The sequence below is a fragment of the Diadema antillarum genome, unplaced genomic scaffold, assembly GCF_040938485.1.
Source record: "Diadema antillarum isolate AM-2024a unplaced genomic scaffold, OU_Dant_1.0 seq00001551_RagTag, whole genome shotgun sequence".
In the NCBI taxonomy this organism is placed as follows: Eukaryota; Metazoa; Echinodermata; class Echinoidea; order Diadematoida; family Diadematidae; genus Diadema; species Diadema antillarum.
In genome coordinates, this window is record NW_027272280.1 from 537,120 (window position 1) to 561,343 (window position 24,224).

The window sequence follows — 24,224 nt, forward strand, 5'->3', positions numbered from 1 at the left end:
GTGAGGTCATCCATATAATCCGTACATTGTTGGCACAGATTTACCACCACTATTCAGCTTATACAGAATTGGAAAAAAAAATGATATATAGGAATGCCGAATTCCGGTTTAAGCGACTGTGTCGGACGTTCACATTCGCAGTTCAGCATGATACGGGTCATACCTACCCCACTTTTACTTTACCTGTGAATCTGGAGTCTGTTTCACCTCATCAGTATCATGATAGTGCTAATTTGATCCTTTTCATTTGATCTCTTTTACCTTGATGGAGTCTATTAAACTTCTACACTTCCCTTTGTTTGAAGAACGTGCATATAGAACTTACAAAATTATGTTTTGTATTAATACTCCGTCTCTTACGACATTAAATGGGACAAACCTACTTAAAGTGGAAATGTAATCGCAACGACGAGCTAAAACCTGTGTTATACTTAGACGCATAAACATATATATATAAACATAATTAATCACATTAACAAGAAGATATAGATATATTCTAGTGTTGTCAATGCGAGCCGGACTGGCAAGAGTAATATAAACTTAGGTAATACACAACAAAACACGGGAGTTGAATGATCGATAAAGAAAAGATGCAGCGATATCCCTACGACCGCCCTGTTTTCCCTCTTCCATCCACTTACCCGTTACTTGTTACACATGCTTGTTGTCAGATCGACAAGCTCCACATTTTGATATCGTCTTGATTAGTGCAACAGATATGCAACAAGTCGTTTGCGCTTTAAGCAACAATGCCCCTTTTGTCTTGTTCCAAAAACGAACAAAACGTCTCACGTCTTCTGTAACTGTAGTATACTTTTTGACCTTTACATTTGACCTTTAGCACCGGAAGTGCTCTTATAGTCACGTCAGGTCTCACATTGCACATAATATAAATCATGACCCCTGCGGGGTCTCTTCCTCTCACGCATCGCGTTGTTCTTTCTCCCCGATGGCGTCATACGTGCCTATCGGCGCCGCGGCCGTAGTGAGTTCTCGCTCCTCCTCCGACTTGTGCTTACCACCGAAGGTCTTGAGCAAGGACTTGTCTCCGCCGCCGGAGGGCGTCGGCGAGGCACTCCGCGAGGAGTTGAGGGAGGTGGAGGCAGACGACGGAGCGGACATCGACGACATCTCCCAAAGACGCTGGATCTCCGGGATCTTGATGATGGTGTCGACGAGGAGGAGCATCATGCCAAGTCCAAGCAGCAGATATACTGGAAGAGGGAGATGTGAAAGAAACGTATGCGTTTAGAATATAGTTTTTGGTTTTGGTTTTGGTTTGGTTTTATCTTTCAAGCAAACAAGACCCCTAGCTGTTATTTAGGCCGGCCCCAAGAACTCGACAAAACCCGGCTCCATTTCAGGATATTTCTGGAGGTCCAGGGCCTGTTTACGGCTGCGTGTGAAAGGTAAACCCGGCCTAGTACCAGCTTTCGCGATTGGCTGGTCACATGACCTTCTCCAGAGGCCTTTTTATGATCATTGCCGGCCAGTATGTACCTTCCAAAGAATAATTTCTCGCATACTAACACTAACCATTGTTCAGTATTCGTGTAGTCTTGTTTCACATCTTAACACACTGCTTTGTATTTCTGTGAAAAAAGCGAAGAAAAATATGTATACGGTTAGGCCTATTACCTAATATATTGTACCCAGCAACCTTTCGTCCCATACCTTTTTGTTCTACTTTGTTGCTTTCGATATAAGTCTTCATGTGTACCATAGTTATCTTGGTGAATCTTTGCAAAAGGGTAGGATTTTATAAGGCATACATTTTTACATCCAAGTGTAGATGACAAATTTACATGGTATGGAAACAAGAAAAAGAAAGAACACATAAACACTTAAACACACACACACACACACACACACACACACACACACACACACACACACACACACACACACACACACAAACAAACAAACACATAGAAAAACTCACTGCTCTAGCAGGTTCGACCTCACTACAGGCCAGCCCCGGGGCGGGGCCGCCTTTCAAGTGTAAAAGTGGTCTCAGTAGCTGAATGCGTATTCTATTCCATGACACGTCATGGATGACTAATCAAAACTGACATAGGCGATAAGAGACCTGCTATTATAAACATCGTCAACATTGAAGCAGCTGCAGAGAATACAAAACCCCACGATATCAACAATTTTGTTCCAACAAAAGCTGTGATACGTCTGTGAAGACATGCCAGAGAGACTGCGTATTACAGAAAGCGCACCCTATTCAGAAAGCTTTATCATCTATCCGAGAGGTTTCTCTTGCCTTTGATGTTTCACGTAAACATTAAATATACGAATCAATGTAACTCGATGTTTATCATGTTTATTAACCTATACCCTGCCCATCTTGTCTGGGGCAATAAGTCAATGACCCTTGTCTTTGTTCATTTCATCCAAATAAAAAATGACAATATACTCTTTTGAAAAAGCCATCCCGAAAAATCTCTTTATCCAGGGCAGCCTGTTTTGTTCTCCCACTGCTTTACTAGACGGCCTTGTCATTATTATGGGTGCTGTTCGTTATTCCGAAGGTTCGCTATTCCGAAGGTTCGTTATTCCGAAGGGTCGTTTAACCGAAACACATAAATTCCCTATACTTACAGGTTCGTTAATCCGAAAATGAAAAAAAGGTTCGCTAATCCGAAAATTTGTGGCGTTATTCCGAAGGTTCGTTATTCCGAAGATTGGTTAATCCGAAAATGAAATTCGGAACGATGAACCTTCGGAATAACGAATCTTAGGAATAAAGAGCCTTCGGAATAACGAACCTTCGGAATAACGAGCTGTAACTATTATTATTACCCTAGCTTTACCAGGTACCCATTTATATACTTAGGGACATGGTGAGTAAAAACATCTTGTCCAAGGACGTAAGCACTGGGCGGGATTCGAACTCGGGTCCCCCGATTGAAAGTCAAGAGTCTTATCCACTGCGCCACAATCCTCTCAACTGTATGTTGACACACAATGTGAGTCCTTCATGGTTTTAATTATTTCAGACGATTGAACTTTTCCCACCATGAAATACCAATCTAATGCATTCATGTAAACTCGTGCAAATTTGCTGAAGCCGAAACAGTCAATATTTGTTTAGCAATACCTAGCATTTAGGATTTTTTCTGGAATCGATTTTTTTTCGGTCTTCTTGTTGATCACCGTTTGATCTGTTATTATGATTAATTGGCCTTGTTTAAAGTGTGCCAAAAGATAGATCATGATGCAGAATTATCACTGATTTCTCTCTCCCTCCCCCCTCCCTCCCTCCCTCCCTCTCTCTCTCTCTCTCTCTCTCTCTCTCTCTCTATCTATCTATCTATCTATCTATTTATCTATCTTCCGGAAGTCGTAACGGACCACGCGGGAAAAAACAAGTTTTGCAAATGACGTTGTTTACGACCAGGAGCGCCGGAGCACACTCCTGGGTACCATCATATCTTGTCTCTCACCAGTCAGCGAGAGATGATAATTTCTTAGGAAATGGTGCGAATCATAATGTTATGTGATCGCTGCATCTCTTTTTACTTTTACTTGCTTTCATTTTCAAATTTCATATATATATATATATATATATATATATATATACATTTTCATTCATATATCGAAAACTGTCGCATACTGAATGATTCTGGGAGAGACAGCAAGGGCACATTGTTGCTTCTATCAGGGCAGGCCCTCATCTTCTAGAGTAGTTCACAAAATTTAAAAGCTATACTTCTCTTGTGAATTGCTCTTTTCCATATAGAGTTGCAAAATAAAATTGTCTTGCTTTCTCGTTTATTTATCTAAAAACAAAATTGATATTATCATAATTGTATCCATGTTTTGTTGAAACTTATGTGATTCAAAGTTCCTGAAAAAACATTATGTACTCATGTAAGCAATATGTATATTGCTTTGTATTACTTTATGTGGAAATAAAATAATTTGAATTTAATTGAAAAGTCAATGATCAACAACAACAGAATGAGGTTCTCTGTTACCAGAGTAGTTTCCGATTTTAAACATCCCATCACTTTCGTGAAATGTAATGGTCGTCCAAAGCTCCTAATGATTCCCCATCACAATAAAATGTAGTTTGCAACTGATTGACAAATTGCCCTACATCGACGTAAATAAGCACTGAATTGATCAGTGTTTTAGTAGTAGCCATGATAAAAAATCATGGGCGTACATACTCGAGCAGGATTCGAACCTACGACCTCCTGATCACCGGACAGGCGTCATCTCCACTAGACCACCGAGCTTTCGCCCGACAGCAAGTGGTGGTTCTAATCCTTATAGCGTGCAGCGGGTACTGCTTTGTTATTCAAATTCATGAAGTTCTTCCGTCGAGATGTTTTCATTGCAACTGATTGACAAATTGCCCTACATCGACGTAAATAAGCACTGAATTGATCAGTGTTTTAGTAGTAGCCATGATAAAATATCATGGGAGTACATACTCTCGAGCAGGATTCGAACCTACGACCTCCTGATCACCGGACAGGCGTCATCTCCACTAGACCACCGAGCTTTCGCCACGGGCGAAAGCTCGGTGGTCTAGTGGAGATGACGCCTGTCCGCCCATGATTTTTATCATGGCTACTACTAAAACACTGATCAATTCAGTGCTTATTTACGTCGATGTAGGGCAATTTGTCAATCAGTTGCAATGAAAACATCTCGACGGAAGAACTTCATGAATTTGAATAAAATGTAGTTTTGAAGTAATTAAAACCTGAGACGAATTTTGGTTTTGTAAGATTTGCTTTGTGAAATCCACACATCATCATATTCGTTTGTTGTTGTTTTTTTTTCTCATCGATCTCTTTTGAACGTCAACTGACAAAATTCGTCAAGTCAATTGAGATCTTAGCAATATGGTTATCTTCATAAGATATTAAATAACCGTGCGGCACATTTAGTTGTTTGCGACGTACAAACATTTATCTATATCCATAACGAAATGTTCTTCATGAAATAACAGTACCAGCATTTTATACTTACATGAACTGGGGAACTGGTATCATTCTAGTTCAAATCCTGAAAGATTCTGAGGTATTTTACAAGCTTTGAATTGCTACTTATTTCTTAGGGGGGGGGGGGTAGTTAGAATGGACGCGTTTTGATAACTACATGACTGCCAACTTAGATTTGTACGTGCCTTTTAATCTGCCTTATCGGGCTATCCGTGTCTATTTGTCTAAAGTAAGTGCGCGCACACACACACACACACACACACACACACGTACTATGTATATAAAGCTCCCCGCATATCTTTTAAATATGCGGGTAGCTATAACCATGTTGAAACACTATTATGTCAAGGTGGTGCAATGGCCTTTCGTCATGAAAGCATTACGAACCCATAAGAGATTATTTGAGTTTGTAAAGTCAGGTCTTCTTTGATTAATTATCTCACTCAGCAACAGCAAATGCGGATGAGGACAAAACGTGTTTTTGATTTACACACACACACACACACACACACACACACACACACACAAACAAATATATATATATATATATATATATATATATATATATATTTATATATTATATAGTGCGAGAAGATGAAGTGTTCAACGGCATTCAACGATAAATTATCGTTGAATGCCAAAAAAACGATATGATTTTTAGTAATACTGTTGACACTTTGAGTACAGCTATAGTTTTGGATGATTTTCATTTAGAAAGAGTTTCACATTTTAAATTCCTCGGAATTATTGTTGACGACAAACTTTCTTGGAAGTTACATATTGACTATAATTATTTCCAACACAATTTCGCGTAATATAGGCGTTATAAATAGAATGAAATTGTATATCCCACAAAAATCATTACTGATGTTATATTCGTCATTGATATTGCCTTATCTTGATTATGGTGTTTTAGTTTGGGGCAACACTCACCAGAATCTACTGGATAGAGTGTTCCTTCTACAAAAGAAAGCTCTCCGTGTCATCTGTTATCCTTCCATACCCTCCCACTCAAATTTGTTATTTGCCTCTAATAAGCTGCTAAAAATTAAAGATTTGTTTTTATTTAATTTGGGACAATTTATGTATACGTACAGCAACAACTCCATTTTCGATTCTATGTTTCAAAGAAATCAATCATGCCATGAGTATCCCGCACTCGACATTCCAATGAATTTCATTTACCTCTTTTAAGAACGATTTTTGCTAAGAACACACTTTTATATTTACACTGGCCCAACTTATTGGGATTTTTTGACTAATGATGTAAAAAATGCCCCCTCTGTTTTCGGGACTAACCTGTTTTTCAATTTCAGTTGTTTTTTGGCTAACTCCTGTCGGGGTGTCGCCTTTTATTTTGGCCAATGTTTTGGTATTTCATATTCCCTCCTGATCGTAAGTTTCAGTGACCGCCAGGAAAGACTGGATGACTATCAGGAACAGACTGATTGACAGCTAGGAAATACTAGTGTGATTTATCATGGATATAGTTACTTCAGAGAATTTCATACCGACTGGGAGGTCGCCCGGGTTAACAAGCTCCCATGTTTCGACGACTTTGGACCTGGATTTTGACTTAGACGACGATTTTGATTCAAGCGATTTTTTTTTTTTTTTTTTTTTTTTTTTTTGCCGGGATCGGTCATGTTTGCAAAAGCATGCCCGATTCTGAAACGATTCTTTCCTACCCTTTTCACTTTCCGCTCCCCGGCAACTGATGAAGAGAGCGGTGTTTTCGGGACTAACCTGTTTTTCAATTTCAGTTGTTTTTTGGCTAACTCCTGTCGGGGTGTCGCCATTTATTTTGGCCAATGTTTTGGTATTTCATATTTAAAAGGAAATTAAAGTCTTTTTATTGCAATTTTATGGTCCCACAGAATTGAATTAGCCTGCTGGCTTATTTGAAGTCCTTTTCGAAGAATTTGGATTACAAGTGATATACTGTCACGTATTTTCTCGTCCCTGTTGTCCTGAGACACTTACTAGTTGGGTACCCATTTTTGTAACGGAATGTCGTCCCAAAACGGGCACAGTTTTGTGCTTTTGTGTACATTTCCTATGGAAAACAGGTGCTCTGTCATGAAAGTCATGAAAACCTGATTATTTTTACAATTAATCACTTTCATTGATTAATTTTGTGCTAATTATGATAGAAAAGTGGTCAGTGACAATTTCCAATAGAAAAATAAAGAAAAAACAAAAGTTGAAAAAGTTGAAAAACAAAGAAATACATAAGAAATTATGAAAAACAATAGAATACATTAAATTTCACCTAGAACAGCCACTTTTCGTTCCTGTTAACATCTTGATTATGTTTTGGTATGTCATGAGGATCCTGAAAATGTAAGTTTCGAGGAGTCCTGGGGGGGGGGGGGGTGCACAGTGACCCCCCCCCCCCCTTAGGTACCCAACTGTACAGAGTAGATTCGATTTTATTTGTATTACTTCTACATCTATTTCTCTCTATTTTTCTATATTTCCGTATCCTTTTCACGCATCCCATTATTTTTTCGATATAATTCTGTCGAGGATCGCTGGATCTGTTTTGCCTTTCTGTCCGTTGTATTGTCTTCTTGTTATGTTAGTCTTGTCTCGTTCTGTCTTGTATTTTAGTCCCCCTTTATAAGCTTTTTCGTTCTAGTCTCGTTTAATGTTTATTCGCCTGTGTATGTGGGTCTGTCTGTTACTCTGTCTTCTTAGTGGGCTTCCAGACTTTTTTTCTGACTTTATTTCCAACCTTTTTCCCCTTTTTGCATCAGTTCATTTTCTATTGACATTCTGTACCTGAGGGGCCCACATTCTACAAGCATTGTCTTTTTAGTGGGTCCCTCCATTTTTCGATGTTTTGCGTAATGGTATATCGTCTGTATCACTTCACTCAATCAATTTTCATTACAACGTATTTGTTACCCCAAGGTTCCACAATTATATTTTTCTCAATTTACTTTGTTTTGATTATGCAACCTTATTCTCTGTTACCAAAGAAAGTGAAATGTTTATGTTCTTTTCGAAAAATGGACTCAAGTTTGAATTGAATTGAATTGAATTGAATTGAATTGAACTTAACCGTTGAACGCTTCATCTTGCATCTTTTCGCGCTGCATAAATAATGAAGGAGCTACACTGGTTCTGTACACGGTCTGGACCCCTTCTATATAATATAAGGACAGACCACAGAGTATCTCGTAACACCACCGTCGTACAGGTCAGAGCCAGACGTCCCTATTACAATCATCATTTTGAAAATGATAACGTTATTAGTAAACGCTAGGCGGTATCTCATAACTTTCGGTGATGAGATTATCATCCCAATGAAATCGTTTCCCCCTTATACACTTTTCTTATTCGTGCCCACTCTGTATGAAGGTCCCACAGAAGGAAATCCATAATCTCAAAACAGCTTACTGGTAAACAAATGGAAACAATTGTCATACCTGTCGGAAGAGACACTGCATATACATGTTAGAAAGAGACAGTTTCGCCAGACTGGCCGAAAAGGTCGACAAAAATCCCCCTGTATTCATCAAAATCATTTGATGAATGACAGGATGACTCATTACTATCAAAACATACCAAAAAACAACAAACAAAAAACAAACAAAAACATCTACCTCAATAATTGTGTCCATGATCTACATATCTCGGCATTGTTTCCAGATTTATCGTCAGGTCACGAATGCATCTTTATATCCTTGCGTCATTTTCATGAACTGTTTTTTTCTTTGAAGCTGTCAAATAATGGCAAAATTCTTGGTAACCGATGGTGCCAACGCTTTCAATAACAACAATAACAATAACAACAACAACAACAACAACAACCTCCTCCTAAACTGGCAAAGACAAAACAGAAACAAATCAAACTGAAACAAACGAAAGAGTATAAAAACAGATAAATTGAAAAACAAAAACAAAACACGGGAATCACAGGCACAAGCGTTCGCTGATTACGCTTTGTTGCATTGTGGCGGAAATACGCCAACCTAAACGTTCTTTGCAACGCACTCAAATCATGATGTATATACCACCAACCCCGCACACCAGTCAACACATCATAGTATCATGATCAAGCTGGGTGATCTACTTAGTTCCGGCCGAGAGTCTGTATCAACGGCTCGAAATGGACAGACCTTGGGTATGTTATTAAAGAAACAGGTGTGCAAGTCGGATTTTTCTGCCTTGTCCTTTTCCTTCATATCTCCTTAAACACAAGGAGTGAGAAACAATGACACTCGTCCTTTCGGAAGCGGCAAGAGAGCTATAGCCTATGAATAATTTACCCTGAGGGGATTAGTTTTGAAATTCATGTTTTTCGAGGACGAGAATCCTTGGGATGTAAATGAGAAAGGCGACATGAATAGGGGAAAAGAGATGAAAAGATATACAAATAAGAAATACAAAAATGCTTCACAAAGTGAAAAAGAAAGAAAGAACAAAAACATGAACATTATAGAGAAAGAGTCGAAAGTAAAGAATGCATTTGTCATTTTTCAAAAATTCTCATCTCGATCTAGTTTTGAAATCCATTGCCAGTGGAAGGATGATCGCTGAAATACTGATATCCACGCTGTGCTTGTGGCTCTATAGGGTTATGCATTTCATAGTGGACGAAACAGTCCAACAACACTGATTTTACACTGAATAAACTAAAGAATCTACAGCATTTTGTTGTCCTAGTAACTATCAAAGATGTTTCTCGAAAAATACTAAAATGCACGTTGCATTTAACAACGCTTTCAGCATTAATTTTACGCTAACTTTCTCTGAAGCAGATGCTACGTGGACAGTCTTTATAGTAAAATAAGGATTTATTTACTAATTTAGTCTTAGCCGCACCTGCCCAACACATTAATGACAATAACGCGGAGGGCGAAAAAACTCCCTTTTATCCGGGATAATTTTTGTCCCTCTTCCTTTTATATTAAGGGAAAGAGGGGTCTGGAAATGGGGATTTATACTTTGGATACGATCTACAATTATTTTCACGAATTCCAAATAAAACAGGTCTGTTGTTTGCACTCATGCTCTAGAACGGTATATGATGCATTCGTAATAGGTGATAATTGCAGTTTGCTTGCCGCGACCTAAAAAAAAAATGCTAGATCGATCATTACGTGTTTGGGCGTGCGAGATGGTATTGATTTTCCTCTCATATCCGTGTGAACATATAATCAATCCATTATTCGTTTCTTCTGTGTAACAAGCAGATGACCTCGCTTCGACTAGGTAAAGATAAATAAATCACGCAGAAAAAAAGAACAACAAATTGACTGGTAGTGCATGTTGACATAGGATACATCGTCTATTATAGCTGAAGTGAATGGGACATACGGGACGATCCTTTCAGAAAGAGCGAGCAACGGAGAATTCCCACGCCAACACGATAAGGGTGGGGTTCAGCGAATAAGATGATGACTGTTAATCTCCAGCTCAGGGAAAAATCATTCGACGAATGATAATACAAATATGAAAACTTATTATCTACTGCCAAGTAAAGTGAAATGTATAAGTTCTTGTCGAAAAATGAAATGATATTTGAATTTAATTGAAGTTAAATTGAATTACACAGGACGCACGCATACACCTCAGTACAATTAAAATAACATAAACACACACACACACACACACACGTATATATATATATATATATATATATTATATATATATATATATATATATATATATATATATATATATATATATATATATATATATATATATATATATAAATCATACAAATAAATGTTAACAAGTGCATAGCAAGACCAGAAATATGCTCGTCGAACAAAATTGTCCTCATCCATATCATATAGCCATAAGTTATGTCCCTATACCTCCAGAGAATACTGAAAGAAGCTAATAACACAATAGAACAATTTTTCGTTTGCACACACACGCACACACACACACACACACTATACCATAGACGTTTATCTACATATCGCTCTATATATATTATATGTATGCACATACGTATGTATCTACTGTATTGATTCAAATAGAGACAAGGGAAGAGGCATAATGTTTCTCTGAAGATGATAATATGAAATTATACTATGAGTTATGTATTATGCTTAATGTGTACAAGTTTGCGCATATTGGCGGAGTGTGTGTGACGTATGCTCTGTGTTGTTTAGACATAATATCCCCTTCGAATGCGAGCCAAGCAAATCCCTGTATAAAGCCTGCCAACAAAATGGGCTGCATGTTTTTCAATGGGACGTAGATAAATTATAGTGTTTGCGTTTCCATCTATATACGTTTTGATGCCATAAACATACAGGAAGGGAGCACCTTACTATCGCCATATGGTATAAGTTTATGCTGAACGCAGAGTGTGCACATCATTATTTGAGATATTAGCCATGATATACCCGCATGATTTCTTAAAGTAGACTACCCGAAGTGGGCTGTTTCACACAGATATACTAATACGAGATGAGGCCCATTCACACTAGAGCCGTATAGAGAGCCGTGCCATCGAGAGACTGAAAGAAATCGACATTGTACAATCTTAATTCCTCCTTCATACGCCGAGTATGGTTTGAGGATGATGACTTAAAGCAGAATAAACAGGAGTAATGATGATGATGATGATAAAAATAATAATGATAATAATAACAATGATGATGATAATAATAATAATAATAATAATAATAATAATAACAACTAGAGATTGTAATTTGTCATCACTGACAAATTAAGGTGATCCAAATAAAATGGTTTGTCGATATGGTAGGATTTTAGTGAACATTCTCATATTGCTAAATTACACATACTATCGTATGTATATACAGGCAAATATTTACTAAGTTTACATGCAATATGCACTGAGATTATAATGTGTATGGTATCTGTATTGTTTTTGTTTTGTTTTGTTTTTTTGTTTTTTGCCTGAGCATGACATACCTTTTTGGATATGGAAATTCTGAGAATGCACACTAACTGTATGCACAGTTCTAAGGAATATTTCATGATCATAAAGGCATACATAAAAGAGCATAATGAGACATGGAACTTTGCTGGTTTTATCAGAGTGAGTTAAATAACAGGAAAGGGTTAGTTTGCTCTAAAAGTTGTCCTCATCTGTAGTTTGATATATTTATGATAGAGGTGCTGTTCGTACTGTGAGCTGAATCAAGCAAAGAAAGGTTTGAATAGCCATAAGAGATACTCACATGTGTATATCATGTTTTATATAACATACGCAGTTCTTATTAAGATTACAATGTCATGTAAAATGAATGAAGGATACCAAGTGGTAGAAATTGACCACCCTCATTGAACTTCAGAGACAGTTAAAGGGATGGTACAGTATTGGTGGAGATGAAAATTGGGCTTTTAAATTTTTGCAAGATACCAAGAAAACACTTATGATATAGTGCAGAGCATACCATTTTAAGAGGAATTCAAAGTTTATTTGATGAAAATCGGGTTTGGAATTACTGAAACATCCAAAAACAAAGTAAAACAAAGTGATCGTAATAAAGTGTGGGTCCCACACTTAAGTCAGTTGGTTCAAGGTGGCCAGAAGTGAGTTAAATTGATGTGTACTTAGTATACTATGTGAATGTCATAAGTATTCAGAATGTATTGTTATCATATGTATACGCCTTGGCTGTATGCAGTTTGTACAGATGTGCATGTTAAGAGGAATAAATTCTGTGTAACCAGTGACCTAAAACCAATGACTGCTTTTGCCTCATTTTTGTTTCAGCAAGTACAACACCTAACCATCTTCACATGATGTGTGTGTGTGTGTGTGTGTGTGTGTGTGTGTGTGTGTGTTCCATGTACTATCCACAGCTAGACATGATTTTAATTAAGACCAAATTAAAAAAGTGAACTTGCTTAGAATGAAATATACTGGGAGAAAAAAAATCTACGAATGAAGTTGTTACTATAGTGTCAAAGGGTTCACTGATTGAAAGTCCCTTAGACATGAATGTGAGAAGTCATTATCACGTGGCCTGTTATGACATAGGAAAATATCTTTATCAGCATTACATTTTAGGAATGGAAAGAGACAGGTATAAATGGAAAGGACAGGGCGAGAGAGAGAGAGAGAGAGATAGGGAGAAAAGGTGAGAGACAATGAAATACAAACTTTTTTTTTAATAATTGATGTTTCATAACCATGATTTTTTTTTCTAGTCTACTTATTTTACATTTCATTACAACACACATAATTAGACGAGGAAGATTCCATGTAGGCCTACACAGTCAATAGGTTCATGGCGTCCGATCAAGTAGTTGTTATTTTATGAAATAATGTACGTGATGTGAACTAAACATGTGCAAAATGTGGGCGTGATAAGGGCTGTTTTTCGTGAGTTATTGCAAAGAAAGTTGCAGAAAGAAAGAAATATCTCAATACATCGAAGATCAGCTTTTAGATAATTTCAACGACTGTGCTTTGTGGTCTATAATTGACAAGTGCGAGAGAAAGCTAAAACAGAATGAAGTATATTTGACCTTTGACCTCACTTTGCACACCCAAGATGGCGTCTAAGCAAAAAGTGATTATTTTATGAAATGATTCTTGTAACATGGTCTTCGCGTGTGCAAAATATGAGAAAGATAGGACATGTATTCACCAAGATACAGGACGAAACATTTATGACCTTTGACCCTAATTTACATACCCAAGATGGTGTCCGATCAAGTAGTTGTTATTTTATGAAATAATGTACTTGACATGTACTAAACATGTGCAAAATATGGGATTGATAGCCATTGTTGTTGTTCATCTATTGCACAGAAAGTAGTAGAAAGACAGAAAAATAAAGAAAAAATTATGTTATTTTATAGAAATTTGAAGGAGAAGCATAAAAAAATCAGAAAAAGATAAAGTAAGGAAAGGGAGATTAAGATTAACTAAAGAAAAAGAAGAAAAAAAGTGTTTAAAAAATTTAAAAAAAAATATTGGCAGGGGTGAGGCTCGAACCAGGGACCTTAGGATTACGAGTCGGATGCGCTACGCAATGACCTATTTCATTCTCCATAGGCCCTGTGTATTAAGCAAAATGACGCTGCATCGAAGCCTCGTGCCATTTTCAACCAAGTTTTTCGACGTGATGCCGACGTCGTATGAAAAAATGAAGGGCACACTTACGATAGCCCAAAGTCTCAGCTACAACATACTAAAATCTGGGAGAAATTCACCGAAGCATAAGTGAGCTAGTGCTCGAAAAAGAGAGTCATGTCAATTTTCACTGCCAGAAAAACTGCTCTCCCATAGAGATAACACGTAAACTGGTCAAATTTGACAATATTACTTTCAATCCAATTTTACGAAGTGATGCCGTCATCCAATCAAAATGTTGTAAGGATATGAATGAAAGATCATTCAATAAGCTACAACATACTGAAATCTGGGTGTAAATTGGCAAAGGATAAGTGAGATACGCTCGAGTGAACTTGAAATTTGATGATGTTATTTTGAAAATTTACTTTTTTTACTTTATTAAGAAATTTGATATCTTTTAATCATTTTGCCAGCATTGCCAACCCATGAAATAACATGTCCAACTCATCAGCTTTCAGAATATGTAAAGAAAATGGGGGGTTACCGTCCATCCTGACGAGTAAAATCGGATTTAAAATTGGCGTTTTTTTGGCATCGTTGCACTGTATATCGCCATTGACGCGCGCGCGGAATTTCAACTTTGACGGGCCCGTATGACGTCATATTGAGTCGGATTGACTTGAAACTTGGTAGAAATATTCCTTGACATTTCCGACATCCGATTCTTGTGAAAAAATTGAAAATTTCTATTTCATATTAGCTGTGCGTGCAAATATGTGCGCGCGCGTACGCGTCCGTCCATTTTTTTCAATTTTTCAAAAAATGCTTCCAATGGTCTGAAACGTGTGTAAAAAAAATTTGAGCTCGATTCGAGCATACAAATATTTCAACGCGCGCGTACGCGCGCTTTTTGAAATAAAAATGAATTTTGAAAATATGAGTAAAATCCGCTTGACTTGAAATATATGTGACGTAAATTTCATTGAAATATTCCATTTCATTAATGAGATATGCATGAAAATGTGTTTTCATATAATGACGTCATAGTGACGTCACGGTCGACTGATCACTATGATTTTACTTGCGCTGTCGTCTTTGCGACATGATACATATATGGTATAAGTTTGACATTGGTAGGCAATGCACTTTCTGAGCTAACCTCTGCACAACTTTTGTCCAGAAATAAAGAAAGAAAGAAAGAAAGAAAGAAAGAAAGAAAGAATCCGTACAGATACAATAGGTGATCCGAGAGGATTCTCGGATCACCTAATAATAATAATAATAACAATAGTAATAATAGTGATAATAATAATAATAACAATACATCAATCATGTTAGATTACCTATTTTGTCAAGCAGTACTTCCTTTATAACTTATTTGAGGCGTGAAGTTCCTCCTTTCTATAAAGTTCAATTGAAATGCCCTTCAATATAGATAGACAAAGTTGAAAACATAGCTTCATTGAGTTCAAGAAAATTTCCGTCAAGGGTGTTCCCAAAACTGCGATAGCAGGTTTCTGATTGTGATGAAAATGGAAAGGTAAAATGTCCACACTATACAGAACATGAATCATCACTTTTTGACCTATCCAAATTAATGCTCGAGTGTTTTTACCTTACTCAGAGTCCATATTTGCGATGATTCTGTTCCCACTTCATTGGCGATGTTGTGTGGTATATTATGGTTATGAGCCAAATACATAGACGATTAGAGTATGTGAGTACAAAATAATGTCACACGTTATTCGCACATTGCGCCTTAATAGCAAGAGCACTAATTGCTTTGTACAGAATATGACATTTGCAGAGTGTACGGTACAGTGTATGTCTTTGTAATGTTCATTCTGGTTTTTGTTTCATGTTTGTAATGTTTATGACATGTATCCTATATTCTTTACCTGGTCGGATAAATAAATAAATAAATAAATCAATCAATCAATCAATCAATCAATAAATATATAAATAAATAAATAAATAAATAAACAAATAAATAAATAAATAATAATAATAATAATAATAATAACAATAATAATAATAATAATAATAATAATAATAATAATAATAACAATAACAATAATGATATTAATTATGATAATATTAATGATAACAATGATTGTAAAGAACTAGCGTAAACAAAAAGAGACGCGTCATTGTGTGTGTGCATTAAAAAAAAAACAGAAAGCAAACATATAACATGGCCGTCGACTGATGAAATGAGGAGTTAAGAAAACCTACTAACGAGGGCATCACCCCTTAGTTTATTCACTCTCACCCATACTAAACCAGGCCTACATCGAAGAGTAGTGGAAGCTGTGATCATTACTCACTAGTAACCCTATGCATAGAGGCACGCTGCTAATTGCCGTGCGAACTCGCCGGAAACATACTATCACAAACCTGTCTCAATGCTCAGGTTTTCACAAAGTACGATAACTCACAGACTTGAGGGGCATGTGTAATGTGTGGGCGTTGAAAATGATGAGTGGGTTATTTATAAGGGCCACTCCCTCTGCACTATACGCACTGCGCAAGTAGCTTCCCCATTAAAATTGTTAGCACCATGTCTATTCATAACGTACGCCGAAAATAGTTATTGTCTGGGTGCCATTGTCAATGCGTTTTACAGTGGAACATTAAACACTTTTGACGGGTGTAATTATTGTCTTGTCTGAGTCTCCTAACGAGTATTCTTACCAAAGTAAATTGCGTTATACATAATATTGTGTGTAGTGTGTGTGTGTGTGTGTGTGTGTGTGTGTGTGTGTGTGTGTATGTGTGTGTGTGTTGTGTATGTGTGTGTGTGTGTGTGTGTGTGTGTGTGTGTTTATGAGAACCGAGCGACTAACTTGAGCATGAGTGCTATAATGATTACGAGGTAAACTAATGGAAAAAGACGAGAATCCAATACCAACGTGGAAGATAGAAAGCCGAGTGTAATAATTACGCAGCATACACGAGAATGAAAAAAACAAACACAAACGGAGAAAAAAAAAATGATTCTAATTCGGTGCACGAACGATAGTTGGAAATCCAATTAATAGTTGTCTTGGATTATCTTCAACCGACTCCACGCCAAAAGCAGATCCGTCTGTTATACTGTGACTTTGCCCCCGCTGCGCCCGTCCCTACTTCAATGGATGAGAATGATTATGTAGAATATTTTCTACGCTTTTTAATGCATGTAGGATTGAATCATAAGTTCGCTATGTGCAAGTACGTGGTGCCATTGTGTTGTTGATGTCTGTGACAAAGCTTAGTCAGCCTTCCTTTGAATACAATCATTTGATAATCAGCTTATGACAACATAAATTGAGAAAACTTGGCATGCAATTCAGAATTCGGCTGGAGTAATTAGCAACTTGACAAACGTCATTTGCAGTGGTAGGCCTAAATGCTCACCAAAAATGATGAGTTGCTTTGGTGAGAGTGAAGGATTTATGTTAAAAGAATTTAATCCAGTCTTCGAAAGTAAGCATTGCTATCTCGCACAGTATCATCGTTGTTTTCGCGTCTGCATCATGTCTTTTTGTACATCACGATCTGTAATTCCATGCATGTATAGTTAGCATCCATATAATATCAGTTTGGGGTGGGTTTTTTTTACTGGAGAAAACAACTGAAATAAAGCTGCAATGAAAGATACCCTCCCTCTTTTCTTTGTTCAAATTTGTTCTAATACTTTTGAAATTATTGTGGTCATTTATACTGTGAATTTCCTATGTGGATTTTTTGTTCGAACGAATATACATGCTCCGTTAATTCATGCATGATTTACACGGAAAATGCAGAAATTAATTGCACTGATCTGAGTTATGTGTTACTAATACACCACTTCACAAAGTAAAGATGACCGGTCATGTCGTTTCATATTCCTCGCATCCCGACTGACCAATTGACTGACCTGTTGGGTATTAACTCACAGTGATTCATCACAATTTTTCAATGAAACTCACTTCTCTCCTCATCCACCCCCACCTCCCCCTTTCCCTCTCGTTATTTAACTACACTGCGTCATCTCCACGTTTCAGCAGTTAAGAGGCTAAAACTGTCGACTCTCGAAGGTTTCTCGAGTCCAATGTCAATATCAACTAAATCGATTGCCAAAAGTTCGCTCTCATTACTATGTGTGGCAATAATGATGAGGCGAAAAAAAAACCCCGCACACACGTAAAAGCGAATCTCGGTAATTAGCCCTATGATGTGATGGACGATGAAATCAAACAGTCGTATCTAAGACGCGCTGGAAAGTGACGCCACGGAGGAAGGGGTGTGAGTGAGCGAACGCGGTGATCAAACATCACCTATACCACACAGCTCCATTAGACCAATTACATTTTCGGCCAACATCTTTGATAGACCACGAGTAGATAACTAACTGTGACCGCGTCCGGGATGTTTGAAAGGAGGGAGAGGGAGGGAGCTATAGAGTGCAGGAAGGATGATGGACAGAAGAGGCAGAGGTGGGGAGAGAAAGAAAGAGGAGAGGATAGGAGAGAGGAAGGTACAAAAAGAGGTCTAAGAAGAAGAACTGATGGAGAGAGATGAATTATAGAAGAAAATAAGGAGGCGGAGAAAGAGAGAGAGAGAGAGGAGGAGAAGGAAGAGGAGGAAAGAAGGAAAGGAGGAGAAGGAAGAGGAGGACAGAGAGAGGGTTGGATGGTCAAGGAATACTCATGGCCGGACTTTATGTGGCGTCCACTCTCACCTACGTCCGAAGCCGGCATCGCACGCTGGCGTGGACTTACAACCGATGCCCATTAATACTCAGCAAGCCTAATTAGACGCTAATTTAGGGGCTTTTAAAGTGGGTTAGCTCTGTGCAAACGTAGAGGCAGTTTTCGAGGGAGGCTGTGTGTAGTAGTGCGACCCGACGTATAGGAAACGGAATACGAATTCAGAATAATATTCAAACGTTGTGAGGAACCAACAGGCAGTATTCATTAACCTTGAGATGTAGCTTCCATACACAGAAGGGGCATTTGAATGTGTATTTTGCGGGGAGGGAGATATTGTGCGTACTGTATCTATTGGGGCTTCGATTTAAGAATTGATGACAAAATGTCAACAAGAATGATATGGTCGTATTCATCACGACGGGCAGATTCAGCACTTTTCGGCGACCTTTCTGTCGCTAGCTTGTCTTAATCACATCAGCAGCATGACACAATGACAAAGTATGCATTTTGAATGAAACCTGGGTCAAGACGGGCTGAGTGGGAGCTAAACTACTTTTCCGCAATCACTGCCGATTATCATTGTGCTGATCTTTATGTCGTTGGATAGCTCCTAAAAGATAATAAAGGAGATCAGTCCGAATTGATTTCATTGCCATCTCGATATAGCCTTAACTCATCTTATACCTATATACTTATATTAGTAGAGCAGATAAGCCGAAAAATTGTGCAAAATTTGACTAAAGCATGAAACTTTCACCAGTGTTAGTACATGTTATAAGATTCATTTTAAGATCGGGAGGTAAGTCTGAATTGACCTCTGATGACCTCCAAAGGTCAATGACCTCAAAATTTGATAAAAATAGATATTTTGCGTCATTGATAAATGTTAAAATGGTAGGTCCTAATGATGTACTAAAAACTCATTTTGTGTTACAGTGGAATTGTCTTCATGTTTCACAGAACCCTGACAGGTTTCTACCTTTGTCCTCTGATGACCTCCAGAGGTCAATGACCTCAAAATATCAGAATATTGATATTTTGTCATTGATTAATGATAAACACGGCAATGATGTACTAAAACCATGTTTGTTTGTTTGTTTGTTTGTTTGTTTTTTTACAGTGGAATTGCCTCAATGTTCCACCGATCCTTGTCAGGTTTCTACCTTTGACCTCTGATGACCTCCAGAGGTCAATGACCTCAAATTATCAGAATTTTGATATTTGGTGCAATTGGTTGATGATGAAAATGATAACGATGTCTTAAACATTTTGTGTTACAACTGAATCGCTTTCCTATTCCTCAGTTCAAGGGAAATTATTTACATGTCTCTGCCTTTGACCTCCGAGGACTGTGACAGGTCAATGACCTCAAAATATTACAATATTGATATTTGACGTATATTCAATGGTTAACTGTATACCTGGTGTGCAATCAATAGAAGTGTCTCCTCATTCCACAGAACATTGGTCATTACCCTGTGTATATCCAACTTTGACATCTAAGGACAATGTGAGGTCAGACTTTTAGAATATCAAAATTTGTGTAGGATTACAAGTATTTGTGTTTGGCTTCTTTGGTTTAATCCTAAAAGTTTAATCATTTACAAATCACGCCTTGACGTTATAATCAAAGCATGTATGCATATTCCACAGAGTACTGGTTCATAGTAAAAGGTTTCAGAAATGTGAGCGGTCAATTACTTCAGAAATGAAGCTCACGTGTCTTCAGTGATGGCAGTGACCTCAAATACCGTATGTCCCCCCCCCCCCCAAAAAAAAAAAAAAAATTACAACGGGACCCTCCGCAATGATATCTTTAAAAATATCGAATCAATCTAAATACAAATTCAGGGTATGAAAACTGTACCTCATTGCCCACATCTTACAGGAAACCCCATTCGATTTGCTTCAGTGGTCAAAGAGAAATGAGAAATTTTATAGAAGATGTCAGGAATTTCTTCCCTCCAAGTTCTGTCTATTGTATTCACACACAGAATCATTGAAGTATACTAAACTTGGAAGAATCAAACTCATGACATGCTTTACAACAATCCCCATTTCTCTGTGACCGCTTAACCAAATCGAATGGGGTTTACTGCAAAATAGAGTTAAAATTTTATATTTTCAGACCCTGGAGTAGCATTTAGACAATTTAATCATATTGTGTGTTATCAATGCGAAAATCAATTGTATTTCTTTTCTTTTTCTTTTCTTTTTTTTTTGGGGGGGGACATACTGTATAATATTCATGTTTGGGTTAGTTGTGCAGCCTAGCTTGCATGAAATTATGTGCAACATTATCAAATTTGCACTGGACAAAATTTGTACGCTTAAACATGGAAAGTGGGGAGAGGAGTACCATATTTTGGGTTGATGCTTTATAGTATGTGAACAGGCATATGGGAAAGTCCCTTGAACTGGATGAAAGGGTGAAAGATACTAACCAGAAAACAACAGGCCCACCTCATCAGGTGTACGTCACAAGTCAAACAACTCAAGAGTCGTACAGCCCATGAGTTACGCAGCTCACGAGTCATACATCCTGTGACCTAAACACTAGATGAACAAGGTCCATGAGCTCGACATCAAATATGATAGGCCCACAAGCTGTGCGGTCCGCGCGCTCGACACTCGAGGAAAACTTGGCACACGGTACGAGATTAATATATGTATTTCAGATAGTTTAATCTATTCAGTGTATAGGTCTTGTGGACTCCCCCCCCCCCCCCCCCCCCCCCATGTGTCGAACTCTTATGGGCCTGGTCTGCCTAAGCTCATGGGCAATGCTACCTAGTTTCGAGCTCGTGGGCATGGTTCCGATGAATGACTCATGGAAGAGACTCATTTGGAGAGATACTGTGAGGCCTAACATGCACTCCACATTAGTAATCCTGTGTCTTGCTATTGTCATCCACTTAAGTTTAGGTCATTAAGTCAGGCAACTTGGGGCATTTTTTTTTAATGACATCTTTAGGTACCTCACTTCCAAATAGGAGTGGAACTACTATACTACTAAGGGCTATCGAAAGCCGTTTAAACAGGGGAAAGTTAATAAACGCAGCCTGGTCAGAGGCTGCGTTTATTAACTTTCCCCTGTTTAAACGGCTTCCGATAGAGGCTGCGTTTATTAACTTTCCCCTGTTTAAACGGCTTTCGATAGCACTTTCCAAAGCCCTTTAAAATAGTTGCGTTTATCAACTCTCTTCGCGAACACGATTTTTTAACTGCGCATAGCCTGTCACTGCACAGCTGCATTGCGCTATTCGACCCGAGGAGAAGTACAAGTACTGAAGTACAAGACTACAAAGCCGTTTCAAAACAGCTTTGCGTTTATCAACTTCCAAAAGGCTTTTACAAACAGGTTTCTGAAAACCTGTTTAGGAAACCTGTTTGGATAGCCACAAATTTGAGGCTTTCGAAAAGGCTTTCCTAAAGGGCTTTCAAAACAGCTTTGCGTTTATCAACTCGTAAAAATTCCTTGAAAGCTGTTTGGATAACCTGTTTCTGCCGAGAAAGGAGAGTTGATAAACGCACCCTTTCGTAAAGGCTTTCCTAAAGGGCTTTCAAAACAGCTTTGCGTTTATCAACTCGTAAAAATTCCTTGAAAGCTGTTTGGATAACCTGTTTCTGCCGAGAAAAGGAGTTGTAAACGCACCCTATGATGGGTGCATTGCGCATAGAGTACAGGATGCTTGAGATGATAAGAAAGCTTCTTTTTGACTCGCGGGATAGGCTACAATCCTGTCGCTGGCAAAGGTTCTGAATTATCGGATCGTGCTCAGTCTGCACACAGTGAGCTGAACACCATATCAAGACTACACGTGTGCAATGATTGTGTGTAAGGATATGGGAAAATGCATGGAGAAATCAAAATACATATGTACATGTTTATGTATTTTACGTGGAATCAGTTCCCGTCTGTTGTCTTCATCAATCTTGCAGTGTTGTTGATTATTATTTTCCCTCTCCATCACAAGTATAATATGGAACGTGTTGATTATTTCACGTGAAGTTATGATGTCGGAAAATGCGAGGCTGTATTGCAGGTGGCCTATTGCAGGTGGCCTTCAATTTGTTTTTCACATTATATCGACATGTTTAACAGACTGTAACTCACCAAGATGCCTCTTGAAATGTTTTGAAAAACTGCTTGATTTCACACGAGCGGATGATTATCAATTGTCTTTCTGCTATCATCGTGTGTGAAACAAAGTAGTGTTCCTCTTCAAAATTAATCTGCAATTACTGTTGGTGCTTTATATTCCAACCCACCTCCAGTCTAGACATCCGAAGGCGTTGTGGTATAGAGCGGGATCTGAACATCTCTCGTGAAGCGAGACTTCTATTTTCTTTTCTTTTCTTTTCGTTAACAATGTGAAACAAAGTATTGTTTCTCTTCAAAAGATAGCGTGCCAATTAATCTGTACTTAGGTTGATGCTCTAAACAAGACATTCCAACCCACCTCCAGCTTAGATATCCGTAGGCATTGTGGTGTAGACATGGTAAAGCGAGACCTTTCTTTTCTTTTCCCCAATAACAACTTAGTTTAGCAGGAAGCATAGAAGCATTCGCACGTACTGTTTACATTTCCCATCGCATGCTTTGAACATCGGAATTTTCACGTACACATATTCCCTAGAATTTTGCCAAGAACTTTTCAACACAATACATGTTCAAAAGAGACCATTTGGTTCATACATAATTTGATTAAAGGGGCTTACTTATCACCGTCCACGAACTCGAACAGTTTTCGCTATTAAAAATACAAGTATGTTTACAAGACTGCAAACAGTAGAATGATTTGCCCCTTAACAAATAAGACTACATCTCTTGAAATGTCTTCAAACGTAAATTAAAGTCATTCCTCTTGAACGATTTCTCTCTTATATATACACACATATTGAAGAGTTTGTTCGCAAAAACCGATAAGTCCATATTTGCCAAGTGGAGATATTTGCGATTAAAGGTCAAGAAAAATAAAGAGAACAATAAGAAAATGTTTGCTTCTTTTGACCATAACTTCAAAAATGTAGATACCTTCATATGTAGTGACCAATATATCATTTAAAAGATATTATTTTGTACTTTATGACAGAGACCGTACTTCAAAAACTTCAAACATGGACTTATCGGTTTTTGCGAACACACTCTTCATATATATATATATATATATATATATATATATATATATATATATATATGAAGACAACGTCATTATTGTGTAAGTTCCCAAAAGCTCCTTACGACTTTCTCTGAGCCGGCGACCATATTATTGTACAGATACATAGATACTGGATTTGTCATCACATTTACAGCTTGCCACTCTAACTGATTTCTCGGCTCAAACATGTTTTTTTTTTTTATAAGTAATCTGCTAACAAACTTCCTTTCCCTAAAGCATTTCATTGGCTCAATCTTATATTGGGGTGTGGTGTTCACTAGAAATGAATTTTTTATTGGTGGGGCTAAGACCCCCCCCCCCCCCCCCCCCGGCACCTCCCCTTAGCCCCACCGTCGGTACGGGACCAAGCAAAAATTTGCAAGTGTAAAAAGCC

General features: G+C 37.9%; 1 protein-coding gene across 1 annotated transcript in view; it reads right to left on the minus strand.

The window, feature by feature from the left end:
- Positions 1 to 444: 444 nt before the first annotated feature.
- The window catches only part of LOC139710659 (potassium channel subfamily K member 6-like), a 48,033-nt gene continuing 24,253 nt past the window's right edge, over positions 445 to 24,224 (minus strand). The window contains exon 4 of the mRNA XM_071622582.1: positions 445 to 1,214. Coding sequence (XP_071478683.1) covers positions 922 to 1,214 — 293 coding nt within the window. The 3' untranslated portion in view covers positions 445 to 921. The remainder of the gene's footprint in view (positions 1,215 to 24,224) is intronic.